The sequence below is a fragment of the Oncorhynchus kisutch genome, linkage group LG15 (assembly GCF_002021735.2).
Source record: "Oncorhynchus kisutch isolate 150728-3 linkage group LG15, Okis_V2, whole genome shotgun sequence".
In the NCBI taxonomy this organism is placed as follows: Eukaryota; Metazoa; Chordata; class Actinopteri; order Salmoniformes; family Salmonidae; genus Oncorhynchus; species Oncorhynchus kisutch.
The window spans coordinates 58,970,263-58,996,142 of record NC_034188.2 but is presented as its reverse complement, the minus strand read 5'-3'; the positions used below and the strand labels follow the sequence as shown (position 1 = coordinate 58,996,142).

General features: G+C 42.1%; 2 protein-coding genes across 9 annotated transcripts in view; one reads left to right on the top strand and one right to left on the bottom strand.

Moving 5' to 3' along the window:
• Positions 1 to 487: 487 nt before the first annotated feature.
• Positions 488 to 13,308, bottom strand: LOC109905598 (upstream stimulatory factor 1). Of its 7 annotated transcripts, none has more exons than XM_031790667.1 (11): positions 13,261 to 13,308; positions 4,328 to 4,391; positions 3,927 to 3,976; positions 3,707 to 3,825; positions 3,382 to 3,495; positions 2,944 to 3,097; positions 2,679 to 2,766; positions 2,381 to 2,439; positions 2,132 to 2,226; positions 1,786 to 1,914; positions 488 to 1,226 (listed from the first exon to the last, which is right to left on the bottom strand). In XM_031790667.1, the coding sequence occupies exons 2-11, from the start codon at positions 4,369 to 4,371 to the stop codon at positions 1,137 to 1,139; spliced, it is 942 nt and encodes a 313-aa protein (XP_031646527.1). In that variant the 5' UTR covers positions 4,372 to 4,391; positions 13,261 to 13,308; the 3' UTR covers positions 488 to 1,136. The 7 variants fall into 7 exon arrangements, with proteins under 7 accessions (XP_031646527.1, XP_020358652.1, XP_020358646.1 ...); XM_020503063.2 differs by lacking the exon at positions 13,261 to 13,308 and adding an exon at positions 5,044 to 5,117; XM_020503057.2 differs by lacking the exon at positions 13,261 to 13,308 and adding an exon at positions 5,044 to 5,115 and having other exon boundaries at positions 2,114 to 2,226; positions 3,674 to 3,825.
• Positions 13,309 to 18,075: 4,767 nt separating this feature from the next.
• Positions 18,076 to 25,880, top strand: part of LOC109905596 (alpha-2-macroglobulin) — a 34,846-nt gene continuing 27,041 nt past the window's right edge. Inside the window, exons 1-13 of one of the 2 annotated variants that reach the window (XM_020503056.2) lie at positions 18,076 to 18,297; positions 18,878 to 19,058; positions 19,384 to 19,540; positions 19,819 to 19,871; positions 20,930 to 20,950; positions 21,288 to 21,453; positions 21,573 to 21,657; positions 22,241 to 22,391; positions 22,515 to 22,635; positions 22,829 to 22,938; positions 23,091 to 23,261; positions 23,568 to 23,801; positions 23,995 to 24,061. In XM_020503056.2, coding sequence (XP_020358645.2) covers positions 18,212 to 18,297; positions 18,878 to 19,058; positions 19,384 to 19,540; positions 19,819 to 19,871; positions 20,930 to 20,950; positions 21,288 to 21,453; positions 21,573 to 21,657; positions 22,241 to 22,391; positions 22,515 to 22,635; positions 22,829 to 22,938; positions 23,091 to 23,261; positions 23,568 to 23,801; positions 23,995 to 24,061 — 1,603 coding nt within the window. In that variant the 5' untranslated portion in view covers positions 18,076 to 18,211. The remainder of the gene's footprint in view (positions 18,298 to 18,877; positions 19,059 to 19,383; positions 19,541 to 19,818; positions 19,872 to 20,929; positions 20,951 to 21,287; positions 21,454 to 21,572; positions 21,658 to 22,240; positions 22,392 to 22,514; positions 22,636 to 22,828; positions 22,939 to 23,090; positions 23,262 to 23,567; positions 23,802 to 23,994; positions 24,062 to 25,880) is intronic. The other variant, XM_031790665.1, reaches the window with a different exon arrangement.

The following is a 25,880-nucleotide window of genomic DNA, read 5'->3' as shown; positions in this document are numbered from 1 at the left end:
ATTGAACATACCATTTTCTTCCTGAGAAAACTAAACTACATCTTTGCATTATTCTGGTAGTTTGCCTACCTTGTGCGGCGGAAAGTCTGATTTGGTATTATTTAAGTGCAGTATGTTTGTGTGCATTGACCTGCTTGTGTTGTGAAATGGACCAACCACGTATGCGAACTCTGCACCAAAACCTCGCCTGCTCACATAAACAACTTACCTTCATCTGAGCTTATAGAACGGTGGTGTGGCCAGCTACCAATAAAATGCATAGACTTTTCTTGGCCCTAGTCTTATTCGCTTGTAAACGACATCAAATACATTGGTTTATGCGATAGGGTACAATAAACGGCTAAATTGTGAACCCATAGAATTTCAAGTCGAAATGTGGCTGCGACACTGTAGCCTAATTCTTAAAGGGCCAGTCTCCGACGAGTTCCCATATATTACATGCATTCAGGAAACAGTCAAGTTAGAAAATGTAGTTCATACGTCCATATTACTTGTACATTTTTGTTTAATTAAAAATGCTAATGACAATCATACATTATGTACTAGGTTAGCTAATGATGAAATGAAAACTCAGAATGATACAACTGATGTTCATAGTGGATTCAATAAGCGAACAGAACAGAAAGCTCTCAATCCCATTACGTTTTTCACTCAATTGTGAAGTTCCCTCATCATTTACCAATACAAATATCCTTTATTACAATATGTATATCATTGTAATACATATTCCACTGACAACTTTTAAAAAACAAAGTGCTGAGCCATTTCTGGAAGTGGGGACATCTGATACTAGATGTATCAAATGTAAATATATTTTGAGACTTACACTAAGAGTTACTAAATATACTTGATACAATGAAGCGCAATTGTGTCAAAGGTAAAAAAGCTAAACAATTGTATGTACATGACAGCTGAATAGCTGCGGGAAAAATCTTTACTTATAAGATGGTTTTCCGTATGTAAAATGTGACCATTTAATGACCTATCTGCAAACTCCTTCAGACTGATTTTATAGTGAAGTGAGAATTTTCTTCTGGTTTGGGGTCAAAAGTTCTGTCACAAGGTAATTCTACCATTCCTCCACTGAGATATTCAAATTCTATGATCTAACATCCTTCTTCTCCCCTGACTACCCATCACTGAGCGTCTGCCGTTGCTGCTCCAACAATGCCATTCTGTCGCATCTGGTTCCTCAGAATCTGGTTCTTGGATTTCCAGTCTTCTACCTGTGCAAAATTGGAGGGAAAAAGCAGCTCATTCAAAGCCTATTATTACAGCTGAAGCATGGATTTGTGAAAAACTATCCTATGGTTTGGTATTTTGTTTGCAAGTTACATTTTCAGCATGTTTGAGGGGTACAGTTTGAGCACAGCGAGGTGCAGACCCCCTAACTTTGATCACTTTATAAGTAGTTAATATGTTGTTGTTTGGATGGACAGTGATTCGTAGATCAGTGATGTTGCGCAGTCTGACTACAATGCTGTCAAATCTCCAACACACTTTTTTTTCTGTGGTTATGTGTGATTGCATACCATTAGTGTTGCATTAAGTAGGTGAACAGGATTGATGATAGAACAAAAATCTCTCACTCACTAATCCTACAGCCTAATCAGCAAAATCCAAACCTGAACCTAATTTGAACCGATTACAAAGCGTGAATGAATCATAGTAGGCTGCATTTACACAGGCAGCCCAATAATGATCTTTTCCCACTTATTGGTCTTTAGACCAATCCGATCAGCTCAGAATTGGGCTGCCTGTGTAAACACAGCCAGAGGGTCTTACCTCCTGCCTCAGTAGTTGGTTGTCCATTCTGAGCCTTTCCAGGGTGCTTAGGTCATCCCCTAGTCTAAGGTTGTTCTGCCGAAGCTCCTGGATATAGTCACAGGCTTTGGAGAGGATCCCACCTTTACTCTGGACCAAAACAGAAGGACCGTGTCACCCTCTCCCATGTAGGGCCAGGATGTTTTTCCAGAGAATGTGTTCTGACATGGAAAAACTCTAGGTCCTCATTTTTATAGCTAAATTCTTTCTAGTCAGTTGACATGTTCAGGAAAAACTCCTGGCCATACCCATGAGACTAGAGTGTGACCCATTTTATGGTGATACTGACCTCATTACTGATACTGACCTGCCCTGACTTGGTAGGGTCAATGTTGCAGTCTGGGATGGTCTTTGAGAGCGTAACAATCCAGTTGTTGATCTTGTCCCTGCGTCTACGTTCAACTTGGAGACAAATTACACAATAACACATTTCAGTAGGCAAGCAGGGCAACATATGATTCTGAGCTCAACGTGACATGCAAACCCAACTAGCATTTAATAGACATTTCATATGAAGTATTGTATGAGTAATTTATGATGGCTATCTAGGTCTCACCCTCGTTGTGCTGGGCTCGCCTTTTGTCATCTCTAGAAGTGCGTGGGACCTCTGATTTTCTGCAAGACACAATCAGTATAGACATGAATAAACAGATATTACCATGGAAACCATTGTCATACACAGTATACTTACCTATGTGCAGCTAAAACAGTAACAAGGCTAAGTAATTAAGACCCAACACAAAAAGAAACATGAATGTGCACGGGACAGTGTGACTAACTAGTATGGTAACTGTGATGATTCTCCTGGCTTCTCCAGTCCAGTACCTACTGTACTGATCAAAATGGCAGCTTACGTGTTGTAAGGTTGTGTGCGAGGTGCAATGGACCTCTGGTTGGCTCCAGTCAGCACTTCCTGGGGGGACATCATCACATACAACTGCCCTGAAACAAAGAACAAAGAAGTCCCTTGCTTCCTTCAATCCAAATGGTCCATATAAATGTATCAATATCAAATGTCAATCCAAATGGAAAGCCAATTGGAAATAAATGCATAACCTGGTGGAGCATAGAAATGGGATCTATTCATTCTATGTGATTGAGTCTCCTTAATCTCCTCACCAGTGGGAGTGCTCTGACTTAGATGTGTATCAGATGCCTGCACCACGCTGGTTACCATGGTGCCTGGTGAAGTATCAGCGATGGTGGCAGGGTAGTAGGTGTAATGCGTCTCAGTGCCGTCCCCTTCCAACCCCTCGGACTGAGAGAACACAGCCTACAGTAAGAGGACACCTTTGTCAGTGTTGAATAACAATCAGAACTGTATACAGTAAGGAGTAGAAGTAGAGGAATAGAGTAGATCATCTGTATTATCCCAGATGAAAAACAATGCTGTTTGATTTACAGAATCTGATTGAATACTACTAGCCTGGTGGACAAAACTGGTTCAAATGTATGTAATTACAACCAGAAGCAGGTTGAAATTACTCATTCTGGCATAATTTCAAACCAGTGTTTCCCGCTGGGAGAGCCCCAAGTCCTGCTCGTATAAATTCTCACCTGGGTCATAGGTTGTGTGGCTGCAGGGAATCCAGTGAGCACACTGACCGCTGTGGCTCCATCACTTTGAGCCTCCAACTGTCCATCAGACACCTGGATGACTCTGTATGTCACCTTCAGCAAAAAGAAAACACACAGGTTTGCTGGGCGAAACATCAAATCGGTCATTAGTAATGACAGAAGACTGAGCCTCAGAAAACTGTGGATGGGCATTGGCTGGGCTCAGAGCTCTAGCTCAGAGACTTCAGCTAGATCTAGTGAGCCCTGTAGAGTATGCTCTCCCTAACTGTACCTGCCCAGCGGGAGGGTAGTACAGCTCCCCTACCTGCCCCCCAGCTCCCTCCGTCTTGAATAGATACTTTATGGGATGCTCTGAGGAGAAGGTGGCGGCAGACTGAATGGTGGCGATGGCAGCTGATGGGTCATCAGCTGTAGCCACTGCACCTGAAAGAGCAAAAAAACTCTATAATATAAGCAAGAAAATACCATGGGTGTCTTCTGATGTTTTGAGGGGCATTATTTCCTTTCCACATGACATTCGCTACCTTCTTCAATGACATGTGCACTTTCATCCGGGTCTGGACTTTTCTGTTGACTACATAACAAAATGAGAAGAACAATGATAATACACAGTAACACACCGCTCTTTCAACTTGTACTAGAATATGATCTTTATGTACATATTCTTTATCCCTTTACACTTGAGTGTATAAGGTAGTAGTTGTGGAATTGTTAGCTAGATTACTCGTTGGTTACTACTGTATTGTCGGAACTAGAAGCACAAGCATTTCGCTACACTCGCATTAACATCTGCTAACCATGTGTATGTGACAAATCAAATTGATTTGATCATCAAGCCCAACACTCAAATGTATTACAACAAATCATGTGGAAGTAGCTTTGGCTAAACATTGATGATGGTTAAATACATGTATTTTTGGCTCACCCCTTCATTTTCACGGTGTCAACTGGAAAGAGAATCTCCTTCATTCACCCGGGAGATAAACAGGCTTGAGGAAAATGGACAAGTTGGTTATTTTGGGGGGGAAACAAACTAGGCTACAGAAACCCAATCACAAACCTAAAACCTCTGATATCCAAACAATTGATACAGGCTCTGCGTGTATTCAACTAGAATCTAGAAAGCCTTCAAGGAAATATACTGTGTGTTTAATTGAAGTGATAACAGTACTCTTTAGGCCCCTTCAGTAGTTAGTCAACGTTACACACTACAATGTAGCCGCGAGCGTAGTACCTCATTCAACAAATAACTAGCGAACATTACCCGGTAACTTTAGCAGATGCATTATATTGCTGAAGACGTCATGCAAACAGCTGCAACGAAATATAAAAATTCTAAATGCCGAATCCAGCTTTCTAAAGTAGTAAGTTAACTAACCAACACACATACCGATGTTTACTTGTATAAATGACAAATATGTAGCTAGCATTAGCATAAAGCTGCATTATTCCAGCGGTTCCTTCAAGCTGCGACAGGTCACAAAGCATCTTTGCTATAGCTAATGTTATGATTTAACGTAAACTAGCTATTTAGCCAGTAATAACGCCAAGCAAATGTCCAATATATGGTATTTGTACAACACTGCTTAAAACATCGAAGAAAATAGCTACATACAAGAACGGAAAATTGTAGCTACTTACCGTGCAATTGGCCCCTCCCCAGTTGTTTGTCAACATTACTGGCTGTCTGCGCCAATGACTGAATGGTCTGCGCATGTACCAACTTTTCGGTGCGCTTCATTTACACCGTCTGGCGCGCTCAATAGCGGATTAGGCCTGTTTATCATTCCACTGCTCCGCGAAATTGCGCCGGGTAAGAAATCAAACGGATCTAGATTTGTGGCCATCTTTACCGGGCTTCATCAACTGTGCAGATCTAGGATCAGCAGTTTAACCACACCACTGGTATTTTATTTATTTATTATTTTATTTCACCTTTATTTAACCAGGTAGGCAAGTTGAGAACAAGTTCTCATTTACAATTGCGACCTGGCCAAGATAAAGCAAAGCAGTTCGACACATACAACGACACAGAGTTACACATGGAGTAAAACAAACATACAGTCAATAATACAGTATAAACAAGTCTATATACGATGTGAGCAAATGAGGTGAGATAAGGGAGGTAAAGGCAAAAAAAGGCCATGGTGGCAAAGTAAATACAATATAGCAAGTAAAACACTGGAACGGTAGATTTGCAATGGAAGAATGTGCAAAGTAGAAATAAAAATAATGGGGTGCAAAGGAGCAAAATTAATTAATTAATTAAATTCAGTAGGGAAAGAGGTAGTTGTTTGGGCTAAATTATAGGTGGGCTATGTCTGTTCAACGCTGGTCCGACCAATCTGATTCCACACTCCAAGACTGCTTCCATCACGTGGACTGGGATATGTTTCGTATTGCGTCAGACAACAACATTGACGAATACGCTGATTCGACGTGCGTTGAAGATGTCGTTCCCATAGCAACGATTAAAACATTCCCAAACCAGAAACCGTGGATTGATGGCAGCATTAGCGTGAAACTGAAAGCACGAACCACTGCTTTTAATCAGGGCAAGGTGACCAGAAACATGACCGAATACAAACAGTGTAACTATTCCCTCCACATGGCAATCAAACAAGCTAAGCGTCAGTATAGAGACAAAGTAGAATCTCAATTCAACGGCTCAGACACAAGAGGTATGTGGCAGGGTCTACAGTCAATCACGGATTACAAAAAGAAAACCAGCCCCTTCACGGACCAGGATGTCTTGCTCCCAGGCAGACTAAATAACTTTTTTGCCCGCTTTGAGGACAATACAGTGCCACTGACACGGCCTGCAACTAAAACATGCGGACTCTCCTTCACTGCAGCCGACGTGAGGAAAACATTTAAACGTGTCAACCCTCGCAAGGCTGCAGGCCCAGACGGCATCCCCAGCCGCGCCCTCAGAGCATGCGCAGACCAGCTGGCTGGTGTGTTTACGGACATATTCAATCAATCCCTATCCCAGTCTGTTGTTCCCACATGCTTCAAGAGGGCCACCATTGTTCCTGTTCCCAAGAAAGTTAAGGTAACTGAGCTAAACGACTTCCGTCATCATGAAGTGCTTTGAGAGACTAGTCAAGGACCATATCACTTCCACCCTACCTGACACCCTAGACCCACTCCAATTTGCTTACCACCCAAATAGGTCCACAGACGATGCAATCTCAACCACACTGCACACTGCCCTAACCCATCCGGACAAGAGGAATACCTATGTGAGAATGCTGTTCATCGACTACAGCTCGGCATTTAACACCATAGTGCCCTCCAAGCTCGTCATCAAGCTCGAGACCCTGGGCCTCGACCCCGCCCTGTGCAACTGGGTACTGGACTTCCTGACGGGCCGCCCCCAGGTGGTGAGGGTAGGCAACAACATCTCCACCCCGCTGATCCTCAACACTGGGGCCCCACAAGGGTGCGTTCTGAGCCCTCTCCTGTACTCCCTGTTCACCCACGACTGCGTGGCCACGCACGCATCCAACTCAATCATCAAGTTTGCGGACGACACAACAGTGGTAGGCTTGATTACCAACAACGACGAGACGGCCTACAGGGAGGAGGTGAGGGCCCTCGGAGTGTGGTGTCAGGAAAATAACCTCACACTCAACGTCAACAAAACTAAGGAGATGATTGTGGACTTCAGGAAACAGCAGAGGGAACACCCCCCTATCCACATCGATGGAACAGTAGTGGAGAGGGTAGTAAGTTTTAAGTTCCTCGGCGTACACATCACAGACAAACTGAATTGGTCCACCCACACAGACAGCATCGTGAAGAAGGCGCAGCAGCGCCTCTTCAAACTCAGGAGGCTGAAGAAATTCGGCTTGTCACCAAAAGCACTCGCAAACTTCTACAGATGCACAATCGAGAGCATCCTGTCGGGCTGTATCACCGCCTGGTACGGCAACTGCTCCGCCCACAACCCGTAAGGCTCTCCAGAGGGTAGTGAGGTCTGCACAACGCATCACCGGGGGCAAACTACCTGCCCTCCAGGACACCTACACCACCCGATGTCACAGGAAGGCCATAAAGATCATCAAGGACAACAACCACCCAAGCCACTGCCTGTTCACCCCGCTATCATCCAGAAGGCGAGGTCAGTACAGGTGCATCAAAGCTGGGACCGAGAGACTGAAAAACAGCATCTCAAGGCCATCAGACTGTTAAACAGCCACCACTAACATTGAGTGGCTGCTGCCAACACACTCACTCAACTCCAGCCACTTTAATAATGGGAATTGATGGGAAATTATGTAAAATATATCACTAGCCACTTTAAACAATGCTACCTAATATAATGTTTACATACCCTACATTATTCATCTCATATGTATACGTATATATACTGTACTCTATATCATCTACTGCATCTTTATGTAATACATGTATCACTAGTCACTTTAACTATGCCACTTTGTTTACATACTCATCTCATATGTATATACTGTACTCAATACCATCTACTGTATCTTGCCTATGCCGCTCTGTACCATCACTCATTCATATATCTTTATGTACATATTCTTTATCCCCTTACACTTGCGTCTATAAGGTAGTAGTTTTGGAATTGTTAGCTAGATTACTTGTTGGTTATTACTGCATTGTCGGAACTAGAAGCACAAGCATTTCGCTACACTCACATTAACATCTGCTAACCATGTGTATGTGACAAATAAAATTGGATTTAGATTTGGATTTGTACAGGTGCAGTAATCTGTGAGCTGCTCTGACAGTTGGTGCTTAAAGCTAGTGAGGGAGATAAGTGTTTCCAGTTTCAGAGATTTTTGTAGTTCGTTCCAGTCATTGGCAGCAGAGAACTGGAAGGAGAGGCGGCCAAAGAAAGAATTGGTTTTGGGGGTGACTAGAGATATATACCTGCTGGAGCATGTGCTACAGGTGGGAGATGCTATGGTGACCAGCGAGCTGAGATAAGGGGGGACTTTACCTAACAGGGTCTTGTAGATGACATGGAGCCAGTGGGTTTGGCGACGAGTATGAAGCAAGGGCCAGCCAACGAGAGCGTACAGGTCGCAATGGTGGGTAGTATATGGGGCTTTGGTGACAAAACGGATTGCACTGTGATAGACTGCATCCAATTTGTTGAGTAGGGTATTGGAGGCTATTTTGTAAATGACATCGCCAAAGTCGAGGATTGGTAGGATGGTCAGTTTTACAAGGGTATGTTTGGCAGCATGAGTGAAGGATGCTTTGTTGCGAAATAGGAAGCCAATTCTAGATTTAACTTTGGATTGGAGATGTTTGATATGGGTCTGGAAGGAGAGTTTACAGTCTAACCAGACACCTAAGTATTTGTAGTTGTCCACGTATTCTAAGTCAGAGCCGTCCAGAGTAGTGATGTTGGACAGGCGGGCAGGTGCAGGTAGCGATCGGACGAAGAGCATGCATTTAGTTTTACTTGTATTTAAGAGCAATTGGAGGCCACGGAAGGAGAGTTGTATGGCATTGAAGCTTGCCTGGAGGGTTGTTAACACAGTGTCCAAAGAAGGGCCAGAAGTATACAGAATGGTGTCGTCTGCGTAGAGGTGGATCAGAGACTCACCAGCAGCAAGAGCAACCTCATTGATGTATACAGAGAAGAGAGTCGGTCCAAGTATTGAACCCTGTGGCACCCCCATAGAGACTGCCAGAGGTCCGGACAGCAGACCCTCCGATTTGACACACGGAACTCTATCAGAGTAGTTGGTGAACCAGGCGAGGAAATCATTTGAGAAACCAAGGCTGTCGAGTCTGCCGATGAGGATGTGGTGATTGACAGAGTCGAAAGCCTTGGCCAGATCAATGAATACGGCTGCACAGTAATGTTTCTTATCGATGGCGGTTAAGATATCATTTAGGACCTTGAGCGTGGCTGAGGTGCACCCATGACCAGCTCTGAAACCAGATTGCATAGCAGAGAAGGTATGGTGAGAGTCGAAATGGTCAGTTATCTGTTTGTTGACTTGGCTTTCGAAGACCTTAGAAAGGCATGGTAGGATAGATATAGGTCTGTAGCAGTTTGGGTCAAGAGTGTCCCCCCCTTTGAAGAGGGGGATGACCGCAGCTGCATCTTTGGGAATCTCAGACGACACAAAAGAGAGGTTGAACAGGCTAGTAATAGGGGTGGTAACAATTTCGGCAGATCATTTTAGAAAGAAAGGGTCCAGATTGTCTAGCCCGGCTGATTTGTAAGGGTCCAGATTTTGCAGCTCTTTCAGAACATCAGCTGAACGGATTTGGGAGAAGGAGAAATGGGGAAGGCTTGGGCGAGTTGCTGTGGGGGGTGCAGTGCTGTTGACCGGGGTAGGAGTAGCCAGGTGGAAAGCATGGCCAGCCGTAGAAAAATGCTTATTGAAATTCTCAATTATGGTGGATTTATCAGTGGTGACAGTGTTTCCTATCTTCAGTGCAGTGGGCAGCTGGGAGGAGGTGTTCTTATTCTCCATGGACTTTACAGTGTCCCAGAACTTTTTTGAGTTAGTGTTGCAGGAAGCAAATTTCTGCTTGAAAAAGCTAGCCTTAGCTTTTCTAACTGCCTGTGTACAATGGTTTCTAGCTTCCCTGAACAGCTGCATATCACGGGGGCTGTTCGATGCTAATGCAGAACGCCATAGGATGTTTTTGTGTTGGTTAAGGGCAGTCAGGTCTGGGGAGAACCAAGGGCTATATCTGTTCCTGGTTCTAAATTTCTTGAATGGGGCATGTTTATTTAAGATGGTTAGGAAGATAAATATATCCAGGCATCCTCTACTGACGGGATGAGATCAATATCCTTCCAGGATACCCCAGCCAGGTCGATTAGAAAGGCCTGCTCGCTGAAGTGTTTCAGGGAGCGTTTGACAGTGATGAGTGGAGGTCGTTTGACCGCTGACCCATTACGGATGCAGGCAATGAGGCAGTGATCGCTGAGATCTTGGTTGAAGACAGCAGAGGTGTATTTAGAGGGCAAGTTGGTTAGGATGATATTTATGAGGGTGCCCGTGTTTAAGGCTTTGGGGAGGTACCTGGTAGGTTCATTGATAATTTGTGTGAGATTGAGGGCATCAAGTTTAGATTGTAGGATGGCTGGGGTGTTAAGCATGTTCCAGTTTAGGTTGCCTAGCAGCACGAGCTCTGAAGATAGATGGGGGGCAATCAGTTCACATATGGTGTCCAGAGCAAAGCAGTAGATTGCAGTAGATTGCAACACCGCCCCCTTTGGCAGTTCTATCTTGTCTGAAAATGTTGTAGTTTGGGATTAAAATTTCAGAATTTTTGGTGGTCTTCCTAAACCAGGATGCAGACACAGCTAGAACATCCGGGTAGGCAGAGTGTGCTAAAGCAGCGAATAGAACAAACTTAGGGAGGAGGCTTCTAATGTTAACATGCATGAAACCAAGGCTATTACGGTTACAGAAGTCGTCAAAAGAGAGCGCCTGGGGAATAGGAGTGGAGCTAGGCACTGCAGGGCCTGGATTCACCTCTACATCACCAGAGGAACAGAGGAGGAGTAAAATAAGGGTATTGCTAAAAGCAATAAGAATTGGTCGTCTAGAACGTCTGGAACAGAGAGTAAAAGGAGGTTTCTGGGGGCGATAAAATAGCATCAAGGTATAATGTACAGACAAAGGTATGGTAGGATATGAATACAGCGGAGGTAAACCTAGGTATTGAGTGATGAAGAGAGAGATATTGTCTCTAGAAACATCATTGAAACCAAGAGATGTCATTGCATGTGTGGGTGGTGGAACTAATAGGTTGGATATGGTATAGTGAGCAGGACTAGAGGCTCTACAGTGAAATAAGCCAATAAACACTAACCAGAACAGCAATGGACAAGGCATATTGACATTAAGGAGAGGCATGCTTAGTCGAGTGATCAAAAGGGTCCAGTGAGTAGAGAGGTTGGTTGGGGGTCACGGCGATTTAGACAGCTAGCCAGGCCATCGGTAGCAAGCTAGCATAGGATGGAGGTCTGTTATTAGCCACCTCTTGCGTTCCGTCAGTAGATTAGTGGGGTTCCGTGTGGTAGAGGGGATTAATCCAAATCACACAACAACAAAAAAAACAATAGATATAGTTATAGAGGCCCAAGAAGAAAAAATAATAATAATAATAATAAAAATAAATAAATAAATTGTCCGATTGTCTATTCAGATAGCAGCCGATAAGACAGCTAACGGTTAGCGGGCCGCAGATGGGCGTTCAGGTAACGTTGCGACGGAGGAGCCAGCCGGATAACTCCTTCGGGTAGATAACGTCGGCAGTCCAGTTGTGAAGGCCCGGTGGGGCTCCGCGTAGGCAATAAAACGGGTCCGGATAGGTGATTGTAGCCCAGGAGTGATTGATGGAACGCTTCAGCTGGCTAGCTCCGGAATAATTTATGTTTACTCCGGAATCGACGAAAGCCGAGTCACACGGATAGCAGCTAGCTAGCTGTGAGATCCAGGTATGAATGTCCAGAGTTAGCGGTTGAAATCCAGGGACATGGAGAGAAAAATTGGTCCGGTATGTTCCGTTCCGAGCCGTACAAAACTGGCGATAGATTTTCGAGCTAAAGGATAGCTGATGACCACACACCGTGATTAGCTGAATACTAACGATTAGCCAGTAAAGAAGCTAACTAGCTTCTGATTAGCTTCTGGATTAGCTTCTGGCTAGCTTCTTGGAGGATTACAGATTTGAGGTAAATAATACTTTTTTTATAAATATAAATTGGTGAGGCAGGTTGCAGGAGAGTGTTTTGAAGATGAGTTTATGGAAAATAAAAAAATATATATAAAAAGGTATGTGAAAAAAAGTTGTAAATATATATATATACACGGGACATGACAAGACGAGGACAAAAGACGTCTGAACTGCTATGCCATCTTGGAAAAATAAATAAATAAATCAAGAGATACCATATTTAACCGATCCTGAATCTGGGACCGTGGGCAAGTACATTAAAAGTTATTTTGGCCCGAAGGGGTTCACTGTTTCACTACTTTGTAGGTCTATCAGGCAGACAGTTATGTGAAAATTAATCTAAATTCCGAAATGAATGATGCCTGCATGCACCGTAACTCTGCCTTGTTTCGTTGTAGTCTCTATTTTCCCGCTCAATACCCAATGAATTGCTACAGTGAGGAAAAAGTGACTGGCTGGACAGCCCGAGGTTCCAACCCATTCACATAGTTATGGAGGATGGAACGCCGTTTCGGTCATGATTGTGTCCCACTTATTGTTGATTCTTCACAAAACAATACAGTTTTATATCTTTATGTTTGAAGCCTGAAATGTGGCAAAAGGTCGCAAAGTTCAAGGGGGCCGAATGCTTTCGCAAGGCACTGTATTTGAGTGGAAAACACCGTGACTTGTGGTGAATGTTTGAGGACCTTGAAATCCACCCACGCAGACATGTACAGTATGTTTGCTCTGAGTGATGTGTCTCAACTGTTTGTGTAGCCTTATCATACACAGGCTACACAAACAGGCTAACTTTGCCCAATAGTTGTTCGAAACATTTCCCATTTCCAAAGCCTTATTGTTCATGAAGTACAAATGAGATGTTTATGACATGTGTTAGCTAGTTTAAAATACGATTTTACCGTATATTGTACATAATAATCCTTGTCCTTGTCTATGGGGCAGGTGCCCATCTCCTGTTTCAGTATCTTGAGGCAGCCTGGACAGGACGCTAGTCTATCGCAGGGCATTAACCCCAACCCGTCACACAGTGTTATGATGTTGTGATCCTTGTGATTCCTCTGTATCTGTCTTTTCATTTGAAATAGTGGAGAAACCGTTCTAAAGGAAGACCAAATAAGTAATTGTTTTCGATATTCAATGTTTCACATTTTAAACACTCACCAGCTGATTGACAGGGCTAAAACTGGTATCCAAGGTGATGACTCTAAACTGCACTGTAAAAAGACAAAGAAAAGACAAAGACAAGCACTCAATGAGAGCTTTAGAAACATAATTTTGAAGGATTTCCAGATATCAGGAATTGTTCAACTGGGATTTCTGGAAAAGCAGGGATTTTAGGGAAAGTTAACAGAATTTTGGAGGACAAACTTTTGATAGCTACTCTGGATAATATTTTACACTGTTGGTACTAACGTCCCAATTCAACCAATTGCAGATCAATAAAAACTGCAATGCAAGTTTACTGAAAATATTTACACTATCAATACCCAATGATAATGTCCAGGAGAGGAACACCTTACAACATGTAGTATGTTGGTTCAAACTCCAGGGTACATATGCTCAGTGAACCCACGGTGGATTTTATCTTTATGATGGTGCTGTTGCAGGTGTCTCTTAGGAGCAACATGTGATGAAAGAGAAAACCATCATAGAAACATGATACCACCTAATTGTCCTGTTTCTTAGCAAGCAGATTAATTGTGTACTGGCTCTGTGTAAAATTACCTGTGTGCCCTGGGTTGTAGATTGGTTTATCTGTTTGGATGAATGTCATCAGACTGTAGGGTTTAATCATGACCTTTCTCTCCTCTGTCGATAGAAACGTTTCACCTCAAACCTTCACCTTAAAGTTTTGCAATTCATCTCTCTCCACACGAGGGGCTTATCAGCAAGACAATGAAGCAATAACACATGGTCCTGTGCGGCTCAGTTGGTAAGAACTAAAATGAAGAGATGCATCACAAAGCAGAGAAAGTACACTCTTATTGAATGGTTCTGGATGTCGACCAGTGCTGAGCTGACCTGAAACTGGAAGCAGCGGTGAAACTCTTGGTCAGAACTCTCCTGGAGAAGTATTTTGATCTGCTCATTGGCGATCAGAGATATGTTCATTACCAGGGTCTCGTTGGGCTGCAGAAGGCTGGCACAAAGTTTGACCTCGGAGTCTGCACGGATCACTGCAGAAATGGCTACCATGTAAACCCTACAGAGAACATATACACACACACACACCAACAAACACACAGGAAACAGCATTTGAACGTTTAGTCCATAATGTTGCTTGAGTAGTGGGTTGCCTTACGGGGAAATAAAAACACATGAAATTCACGTGATAAAATAAATAAATATTTTAATTTAAAAGGCACAATTGACATTAATTCAATTTAACAGTCGTTGTCACCTGGAGGATTTGTGTTGTTCCACTTTGTCCAGAGACGTCCCCAAGAACGTATTTAGGACATTCATTGAACGTTGTGTCATTATCCCCTGAAGGGTTTAGTATAGTTATGGTGAAAATACAGTAAATCTACAAGTTTCTCTATTTTTACAGCGAAATGAAGGTGCTAATGTTAAAGAAAAGTATGCTGCTGTACGCTGATTACTTGGGACTCAACCTGCCTTGTAATTCTAACTCACAACCTCTTGGTTGCTAGCTACCTAAAGTTGCTGCTGCGCAACCAGGTCAGAAAACATAACTGTCGTTGGCTGTACACATTGCCAAGCATTTATTTTTGCACTTTGCCTAAAGTATACACAACAACTTGAAGGTGTAATTTCAATCAAATGACAGTATGCTACTCTATTTGGATTTAAATTCATGTAAAGAATCTTGTCTCATTTCGTACTGTGACCAGACATGGGATTCAGCCTTAACTGTGATTTGAACTTATAACCTTTTGGTTGCTAGTAACCTACATGTCCTGCTACACCACCAGGTCTTTGACAATAAAACATAAAAACTACCGGTCAAAGGTTTTAGAACACCTACTCATTCAAGGGTTTTTATTTATTTTACTATTTTCTACACTGTAGAATAATAGTGAAGACATCAAATCTATGAAATGACACATATGGAATCATGTAGCAACCAAAAAAGTGTTAAACAAATATTTTCTATTTGAGATTCTTCAAATAGCCACCCTTTGCCTAATGGCAGCTTTGCACACTCTTGGCATTCTCTCAACCAGCTTCACCTGGAATGCTTTCCAACAGACTTGACGGAGTTCCCACATATGCTGAGCACTTGTTGGCTGCTTCTCCTCACTCTGCGGTCCGACTCATCCCAACCTGTCTCAATTGGGTTGATATCGGGTGATTGTGGAGGCCAGGTCATCTGATACAGCACTCCAGCACTCTCCTTCTTAGTAAAATAGCCCTTACACAGCCTGGAGGTGGGTTGGGTCATTGTCCTGTTGAAAAACCAATTATAGTCACACTAAACCCAAACAGATGGGATGGTGTATTGCTGCAGAATGCTGTGGTAGCCATGCTGGTTAAGTGTGTCTTGAATTCTAAATAAATCACAGACAGCAAAGCACCCCCACACCATAACACCTCCTCCTCCATGCTTTACGGTGGGAATTACTCATGCGGAGATCATCCATTCACCCACTTAGTCACGGCTGGTTGGAACCAAAAATCTCCAATTAGGACTCCAGACCAAAGAACAGATATCCACTGGTCTAATGTCCATTGCTCGTGTTTCTTGGCCCAAGTCTCTTTTTCTTATTGGTGTCATTTAGTAGCGGTTTCTTTGCAGCAATTTGACCATGAATGCCTGATTCACACAGTCTCCACTGAACAGTTCATGTTGAGATGTGTCTGTTAATTGAACTCTGTGAAGCATTTATTTGGGCTGCAATTTCTGAGGCTGGTATCTCTAATGAACTTATCCTATGCAGCAGAGGAAACTCTGGGTCTTCCATTCCTGTTGTGGTCCTCATGAGAGCCAGTTTCATCATATCTATTGGTGGTTTTTGCAACTGCACTTTAAGAAACGTTCAAAGTTCTTGAAATAATATGGACTTGGTCTTTAACCAAATAGGGCTATCTTCTGTAGAACCCCCCCACCCCGTATCAAATTAACTTTTAACAAGGCACACTGTCACACCCTGATATGTTTAACATGTCTTTGTGCTTGTCTCCACCCCCCTCCAGGCGTCTCCCATCTCCCCTCATTATCCCTTGTGTATTTATACCTGTTTTCTCTGTTTATCTGTTGCCAGTTTGTTTTGTTCGTCAAACCTACCAGCGGTTTTAGCCTTGTGTCTGTCTTTTCTATAGTTCCCGTTTTCACGGTTTTGACCATTCTGCCTGCCCTGACCCTGCCTGCCGTCCTGAATCTTGCCCCACCACACTGGATTTTTGACCTCTGCCTGCCCTGACCCTGAGACTGCCTGCTGTTCTGTACCTTTTGGACTCTGATCTGGATTACTGACCTCTGCCTGCCCCTGACCTGTCATTTTGCCTGCCCCCTGTTCTAGTAATAAACTTTTGTTACGTCGACACTCTGCATCTGGGTCTTCCGTAAAACGTAATACACACCTGTTAATTGAAATGCATTCCAGGTGACTACTTTATGAAGCTGGTTGAGAGAATGGCAAGAGTGTGCAATGCTGTCACGAGGCAAAGGGTGGCTATTTGAGGAATCTCAAATATAAAATATATTTTAATTTGTTTAACACTTTTTTGGCTACCTCATGATTCCATATGTGTTATATCGTAGTTTTAATGTCTTCACAACTATTGTACAATATAGAAAATAGTACAAAAATATTGAAAAACCCTTGAATGAGTAGGTGTTCTACAACTTTTGACCGGTAGTGTATAGTCACAGACTTGTTGACAAGAATGCAATTCTGCACTTTGCTAAAAGCTGCCCAGAATCAAGTAATTGTCCAATTATCACCACCAATGTAGAACTAGCAGTGTGCAAGGACATACAATATACATAAATGCTTTGCAGATTTGAACTTGGTCAGGGTACAGTCAGGCTTGGCTCCAGGACGACATGCAGTGGTGTAGAGGTGCCTGAAGAAGTGGGTATACTCTAATATGGCCCTCCCGGCAAAGGAAGGGGCCCTATGGGAAAAATGGTTTTCCTATAGTTTTTTTGAGGTTTCAGGTTATCACTCTCAAATCACACTTTATATATAGAAAAACGACCACAATTGTATATTCTCAGTCCACAACAATGCTTTACCCACATTAGAAAACCATTTTTTAAGTCTGGAAAAAAACATTTTAACACATTTTTAGGGGATGTAGTTTAATTCAATTGCCACCCAGTAAAAGACCTAGTTAGCAGTATTTCTGTACTGTACAATGTCCTACGTGTGACGGCAGAGTTTGCAAAACAAATGCCCTCCTGATTGACAGAAATCATCATGATATCATTCTGCCTGGTAGGCTTACTTTGCAGTCAGCATTTAATTGGGAAGTTTAGAAATGTTTCTTCAAACAGCACCATTGGCTTATCAAAAATTCTTACAGGCTTCATTGTTTAAACTTCCAGGTGCACAATATTTTCTGTGGGGGAGTTTCAGAAAAGCAAACTAAATCAAACGAAGTGCATATTCTATAGTCATAGCTGATGTGAAATGTCGTTATCACCACAAGGGGAGGGTGCTATAGATTTTTTGTATTCATTGTTAAACAAAATATCTTACTCTGAACAATTGTATTAGTATGAAATAATCTTATTGCTAATTTTTTTCGAGCATACCATACAGCTCAATATTTCTATAAATTATTTTATAGTATTTTTTTGCTCATCAAAAATTTTGGCCCCAACTGTATATTATGAACAAACAAAAACAAACAGGCATTGCATGCAATCTATTGAGATGTAATCAGGTTATAATGCATGCCAATGCCATGCACAATGTACTGTATGCATATTAATGTTGCATCAAGAGAATCAGCCAATCACACCACTGAAAATCACTTTTATTGACACAAATTAGTCAAACATTCACAACGCTTTTACTTCAATCATTTGCTAGACCAGTTCCTCTGCTTGTCCTCTACACAGTGCAGTAGGGAAGTCTTGCCAGTAGGAATACTGGGACATAGGCTGACTTAGTGTTTTTTTTATTTCTCTCCTTGAGTCATGGTTCCTTCTGGGCTTCAGGTTTGGAGATGGGTCCTCTTTGCCTGCTTTCACTGGCTTTGTGTCTGTCAAGAGACTCCAAGGCCGTAAGTAAATCTGCATAGTCAGTTAGAATTGAGTAATCAGATGTGGCGTCTCATCCTGGTGTAACATTCTCTCTGTGAGAGACCAAATTTAGAACTGCTTTTTATCTATCCTTTCTACAGATATTTTGTTCTGTGTATTTCAGCTACACCTACACCTTAATATTCTTTATCTTTTTATCTTATAATTATGATTTTTGTTACATTTTTTTATTAATAAATTCACTGAAAACCTGCACTAACGCATGGTATATTAACCGTATTGCACTTTTCATGTAGCCTGTAGCCTACTTTTGTCCAGCTAATAGCCGAAGCACATATCAAGCAACATTATGGACTAAATGTTAAAATCCTGTTGCTGCAGGATTATTTTGACATTACTGGTCAAATTAAGTTCCTAGTTTCTTGTTTAGAGGTGCCCTCTCATTTTGTATTGATTTTCCTGTCTGTTTGTTGGTTTGTGCATGTGTGTGTGTGTGTGTGTGTGTGTGTGTGTGTGTGTGTGTGTGTGTGTGTGTGTGTGTGTGTGTGTGTGTGTGTGTGTGTGTGTGTGTGTGTGTGTGTGTGTGTATGTTCTCTGTAGGGTTTACATGGTAGCCATTCCTGCAGTAATCCAGGCAGGCTCAGAGGCCAAGCTTTGTGCCAGCCTTCTGCAGCCCAACGAGACCCTGGTAATGACCATATCTCTGATCGCCAATGAGCAGATCAAAATACTTCTCCAGGAAAGTTCTGACCAAGAGTTTCACCGCTGCTTCCAGTTTCAGGTCAGCTCAGCACTGGTCGACATCCAGAACCATTCAATAAGAGTGTACTTTCTCTGCTTTGTGATGCATCTCTTCATTTTCTATGTAATACCAGGTTATTTCATGGGAAATATCAATGTGGTGGCTTACAATAATTTTTCTGGGATTCAGGCTGAAATTCTACATAAAAAAGATGACATCAGCTACTAAAGTAAAATCACTTTTAAAACACACTGATGAAAGAAAACGTGATTAAATCGGCACAACCTTGACGTTGTTAGCAGCACTTTCTTACCAACTGAGCCTCACAGGATCATATGTTTTTTGCACATTGTCTCCCTTTCAGGCCCCTCATGTGGAGAGTGAAGAAGTGCAACATTTTAAGGTGAAGGTTCAAGGTGAAACGTTTCAATCGACAGAGGAGAGAATGGTCATGATTAAACCCTACAAACCGATGACATTTGTCCAAACAGATAAACCAATCTACAACCCGGGACACACAGGTAATTTTACACAGAGTCAGTACTCAATTAGTCTGCTTGCTAAGAAACACGACAATTAGGTGGTATCATGTTTCTATGATGGTTTTCTCTTTCATCACGTTGCTCCTAAGAGACACTTGAAACAGGACCAAAAATTCCACTGTAGGTTCACTGAGGATATGTACACTGGAGTTTGAACCAACATACTACATGTTGTAAGGTGTTCCTCTCCTGGACATGATCATTTGATTACATTTAGCTCATTCATCCCCCTTTGTCTTGTCTTTGTCTTTTTACAGTGCAGTTTAGAGTCATCACCTTGGATACCAGTTTTAGCCCTGTCAATCAGCTGGTGAGTGTTGAAAATGTGAAACATTGAATATTGAAAACAATGACCGATCTCCACTATTTCAAACAAAAAGACAGATACAAAAGAAGGATCACAATGTCACATTACTGTCTGATAGACATAGCAATCAGGTATTTTTTTTTTTTTTTTACCCTTATTTAACTAGGCAAGTCAGTTAAGAATAAATTCTTATTTTCAATGACGGCCTAGGAACAGTGGGTTAACTGCCTGTTCAGGGGCAGAACAACAGATTTGTACCTTGTCAGCTTGGGAATTTGAACTGCAACCTTTCAGTTGCTAGTCCAACACTCTAACCACTAACACTCTAACACTATGTATGATATTGTCCTACCAACTCAACTCTGCGATCCTGGTTAGAGTGAGAATGGAAGGTTGGCGGGGGTTGAGACATACCAAAGACTCTAAAAATTGGACCCGATGCCTCTCTGCTTAGCACTCAATATTAAGGTACAGCAATAGATTAGTATCCTTTCCAGGCTACTTCACGCTACAGAAAGAGAACAGAGGCACCTGCCCTATAGGACGAGGATTCTTATGTACAATATACTGTATTTATACGAGATTTTAATTGAGCAATCAACTAGCCACGGCATGTCATACATATCTTGTTAGCACTCCATAAACAATAGGACTTTGGAAATGGGAAATGTTTTGAACAACTATTGGGCAAAATCCCAAATCCAACTCTTTAACCAATGTTATCTGTTTGATAAGGCTACACAAACAGTTGAGACACATAGCACTCAGGGCAAACATACGGTACATGTCTGCAGAGGTTCTCTAAGTAAACCTGCGTGGGTGGATTTCAAGGTCCTCAAACATTCACGGCATGACATGGTGTTTTCCACTCAAAGGAATGTGTAGGAGTTGTTTTCCGTTGGAGTCCCAATGCAAAAGCAACATGTTATGTTTAATTGAAGAGACAAAGCCAAGCATCTGCCTAGTTCCTATAGTTGTTGACAGCTTTGCTCCTCTTTTAATTTGGGGGGAATTTGAGAGTTCATAAAACATTAACCAGTCTTTTGTCTTGCCTTTCACAGTACAACATTGTGGAACTGCAGGTAAGACCCATATTAGTCTATCAATGTATGATGACTCACTGTAAATACTAGTACATTATAAGACAATGACTCCACCAGCTAGGTACTGTAGGTCATCATTCATTTCTACATGGCAGTTACCAGAAGACTCCCTATCAGCTTTATGTGATCACATCTGGGCCACCTTCAGCAAGCAAACTTCAGAACGTTGCGGATAGAAATGTCATGAATAGAGCTGATGTGACTCTTTACTCTTCATGTCAGACAGGCATGTTTGGCCTACATAGCATCATTTGTATGTGAATGTTCCACAATGTTGCACCCTGCTAAATGTGTCCCTTGTTCTATGAATCAACAGGATGTTCATCAGAACAGGATTGGACAGTGGGTCAATACTACATCCAATGGCAACATTCTGCAGCTTTCTTACCCCCTGAACTCTGAAGCACCCGTAGGAACCTATGCTATCGTAGTGTGGATTGGTGAAAACAAAATATACCATCGCTTCAAGGTAGAAAAGTATGGTAAGTAGAGCTTCTTTCTTTGACCCTTCATGCTAGGAAATATTATGGATCTGGAAGTTGAATCAATGAATCACATTTCTGGAACATTCATGAGTTGCCTGCGGTTCTCTCATCTCTAGTTTTGCCAAAGTTTGAGATCAAAATGAACCTCACCGATGAGATCAGCGTTGTTCAAGAGGAGTATAAAGTACAAGTGTGTGCAACGTGAGTCAACAGTATCACTGTTTTGTAATGCACTGTAGTTGTGCAAATGTCACTGTTTAATTAATCGCATTTCGCTAATGCAGAACTTGATTCAAATTCAAATACTTGAATACTTCATGCATTTCAACCCAGGTCTGTTTGGTCCTGGGGGTATTTGAAATAGTGTATTTAGAAACAAGTATTAGAAAATAATCTAGGAAATAGAAGTTCTTGATTGGGAAAAAATATTTCATAAATCCTGGCATTTACATGAACAGCCAGGCTTATATTCATAAAGCCTCTCAGAGTGGGATTGCTGACCTACGATCAGGTCTCTCCTGACCTTGTTCATTCTGATACAGAAGTTTACACTGATCCTAGATCAGCACTCATACACTGAGAGACTTTATGAGTACGGGTCCAGATGCATTGGCAATGTTGAAAACACTTGATTTCAAGAAAGCCTGCAGGTATAATGCATTGTAACTCGTAAGGATGCATGTATGAGCCTTTGTAATGTCTCATATAAGGTTTATAATATACTACGTCTCTCTAAGTAGGAAATGTATGATGTTTTATGTGTTTTATTATGAAATCAAATCAGATACACTTATGGGCAACCTGTACCTGGTAAAGCAGAGGTAGAGTTGTGCCGACCCTTAGGGCACAATATACTGATACCAATAAGAATTGATGAGAAAAATCCAGAAGGAGTTCCTGATTATACACCCCCCTGCCATAAAGAGTCAATAGAGGTCTGTATGCTTTCCTGAAGAAACTATATACTTGTTTTTACCATCATATTACATTTGAAAATGATCTGGTTACAATTATTTAAATAATTTCTTAATGTGTGTGGTTTTGCTTGCTTTTCCCAGATGGACCAAACTGGCTGTGCTTCTCATGTCTTCAACATGTCAATTTTCACAGAGGATGCTGGCCAGAAAATGCTCATAGACAGGCTGAGTTTTAATGCAAAAGTAGAGGAGGAGGGGACAGGCAAGTCATTTATCTTAACAATTTGGAGACGGTAGAAGTGATGACAACATTTGCCTGAAGTCAAATGAAAACTGTTTTCTTTTCTTGAGAGTGAATTACATAATGTCAAGATTGTGAACTGCCATTGTGCATCATGGTGGCGTGTGTCGTTGTGAAATAAACCATCCTATTTTCATTTGTTTTCCTTTGACAGGTATTACACAGTCAAAGGAAAAACACATTGAGCTCTCCTATGTGATTGGAAAACTCACATTTGTCGACACACCCAAAATCTATGAGCATGGATCAACTATCGAGGGCAAAGTGCGTCCAAATACAGTGATATTGTTTCTTAGACTTAGTTGAATTATAGATGCCATTTGTCTTTGACATTCCTGTTTACTTAACTACTAATGGTAGGTAACAGTGACACATGTAGCATCACTACTTACAACTTTCCCCCCCTTTTCCCTCAGATTAACGTTGTTCACTTCAACAACACACCTATCGCAGACATGCTAGTCTACCTTTTGGAGGAGAAAACTTGGTCCTCACATCTTCTACAGAACCTAACCACGGACAGTCATGGTACTGCCAGTTTCTCCGTCAACACAACCAGTATGGCCAAAGAGAATTTTAACCTCATAGTAAGTATGAGGTTTTGAAAGTCCGTCTAGGTTTAGAAAGACTCAGACTCTGAAGACTCTTTATGCTCAACCCCAAATCTCGCACTTGTCATGCTCTTGTGGAGATCTTAGAAAATTCCATTGGTATAATAAGCAATATGGTGAAACCTCCACCTAGCCTATCGGAATGCAGGGTGGAAATGTTAGTTACAATATATACAACTGTGAAATCCTCTCAGATCTCCACAAGTATATTGTACAGGGTCTAAGGGTTGATTTGGGATTGTGCCTGTCGTTATACTCTCTATTCTCTCTGTTGCTTTCCAGGTAAGCAACACACCTCAAGTGGAGAACAGCAGATACAGGGTCCCCTATTTCCAAAGAGGGCACCACATACTCTCACTGATCCAGCCCATTGCCCCTCACAGTAAAACATCTAGCTCTCTGGCTATTCAGAAGATGGCGAAACCACTGGCATGTGGGGAGGAAGTGTCAATCACCATCCAGTACGCCATCGTAGGGGAGACTGTCCCAAAGGGCTCCGTGGATGTCATCTACCTGGTGAGTAGAACCAGGAACAAGTTGTGGACAACCTGCAAACCCAGGTTGGCACCCTATTCTCTAGTGTGCTACTTTTGACCAGGGCTCCGTGGAGGAAGGATGTCTCTATACAACACCAGTACTTCTCATCATATCCTTCTTGCTGACTTGATGGGATAACCGGGATAACTGTTTTTCCCTTTCCCTCCTCCAGGCCTTATCCAGAGGGGTGATAGTTCAGCATGGACATATGAAGGTTACCGTGCAGCAGGGGAGTCCTGGTGAGGGAGTTTAATTAAGTAATTATGAATGTACTTGAAGGTGCTTGATGACAATGACAATGAGGATGGTTACATGCACACAATAATGCGATTATTGTGGATACTCAGAATAAGATAATACTTAGATTAAAACGCTTTGCAAGAAGAACAATTTCCCTAATAATACTGTTAACATGGATGTCTGAAATCAGGTTACTGATGGCAGTCTGATGAATGCAGAAATCATCAATCAAAACAAATTTTCTACCTCAGTGGACATGCTATTTTTGGGAAGCATTGTTGATTCTGAGGTCAGACATATAAAGTTTGCATGTGAAAACTACTTCTAACTACTTCTAAGACTTTTTCCACATTTTGTTAAGTTACAGCCTAAAATGCATTTAAAAAAAAAATCCTCAGCAATCTACACACAATACCCAATAATAACAAAGCGAAAACAGGTTATTAGACATTTTTGTATATGTATTAACAATAAAAAACAGAAATAGACCATCGAAATTGAGCTCAGGTGCATCCTGTTTCCATTGATCATCCTTGAGATATTTCTACAACTTGATTGGAGTCCATCTGTGGTCATTTCAATTGATTGGACATGATTTTGAATGGCACACACCTGTCTATATAAGGTCCCACAGTGATTGTCAGAACAAAAACCAAGCCAAGAGGATGAAGGAATAAACCGTGGAGCTCCGAGACACGATGGTGTCGAGGCACAGATTTCTGCAGCATTGAACGTCCCCAAGAACACTGACCTCCATCATTCTTACATGGAAGAAGTTTGGAACCACCAAGACTCTTCCTAGAGCTGGCCACCTGGCCAAACTGAGAAATTGGAGGAGAAGGGCCTTGGTCAGGGAGGTGACCAAGAACACGATGGTCACTCTGTCAGAGTGACCAGAGTTCCTCTGTGGAGATGGGAGAACCTTCCAGAAGGACAACCATCTCTGCAGCTATCCACCAATCAGGCCTTTATGGTTGAGTGGCACACAGCCAAGAGTGGCTTCGGGACAAGTCTCTGAATGTCCTTAAGTAGCTCAGCTAGAGCCCAGACTTGAACCCGATCGAACATCTCTGGAGGGACCTGAAAATAATTGTGCAGCGACGCTCCCCATCTAATCTGACAGAGTTTGAGAGGACCTGCAGAGAAGAACGGGAGAAACTCCCCAAATACAGGTGTGCCAAGCTTGTATCGTCATACCCAAGAAGATACAAGGCTGTAATCGCTGCCAAAGGTGCTTCAAGAAAGTACTGAGTGAAGGGTCTGAATACTTATGTAAATGTCATATTTCATTTTTATTTTATACATTTGCAAAAAAAAATCTAAACCTGTTTTTGACATGATGGGGTATTGTGTGTAGATTGATGAGGGGGGAAAACATTTTTACAACATTTTACAACATGACAAAATTGTAAAAAGTCAAGGGGTCTTTCTGAACTAAAGAGGGCAGATCGCTGGGAAGGTGAAAGCACATGTGCAGATCAAATGCACTGCTCGAACACCGATTAAGGTGTTTACATGTCCTAATAATGTGAAAGATTGCTCAGAAAACCAGGGGCCTCATTCACAACCTTTGCTTAAATGTATCCCTAAATATCCACGTGCGCCATTTAAGAAAAGACTGCACACACATAAATATTGAGATACATAAACTAGGCGCACACCCGTTATTTGTCAGAACTGTCGTTAAACTGTGCGTGCGTGAACGAGCATTTTAACTCCGCCTGGAAAACGCTCATCATTCAACTTTTATGGTGACAGTAACGCCCTTATTGGCTGTATACTTTCAAAGTATTGGAATTAGGCCAAGACAGTATCTAA

Excerpts from the sequence above, each read along its gene's own strand:
- LOC109905598 (XM_020503057.2), bottom strand. The coding sequence starts at position 4,371 with ATGAAGGAGATTCTCTTTCCAGTTGACACCGTGAAAATGAAGGG. Across the intron at positions 3,977-4,327 it reads GACACCGTGAAAATGAAGGG|TCAACAGAAAAGTCCAGACC; the intron begins GTGAGCCAAAAA and ends TTTGTTATGTAG. Across the intron at positions 1,915-2,113 it reads AGGTCAGTATCAGTAATGAG|AGTAAAGGTGGGATCCTCTC; the intron begins GTCAGTATCACC and ends GTTTTGGTCCAG.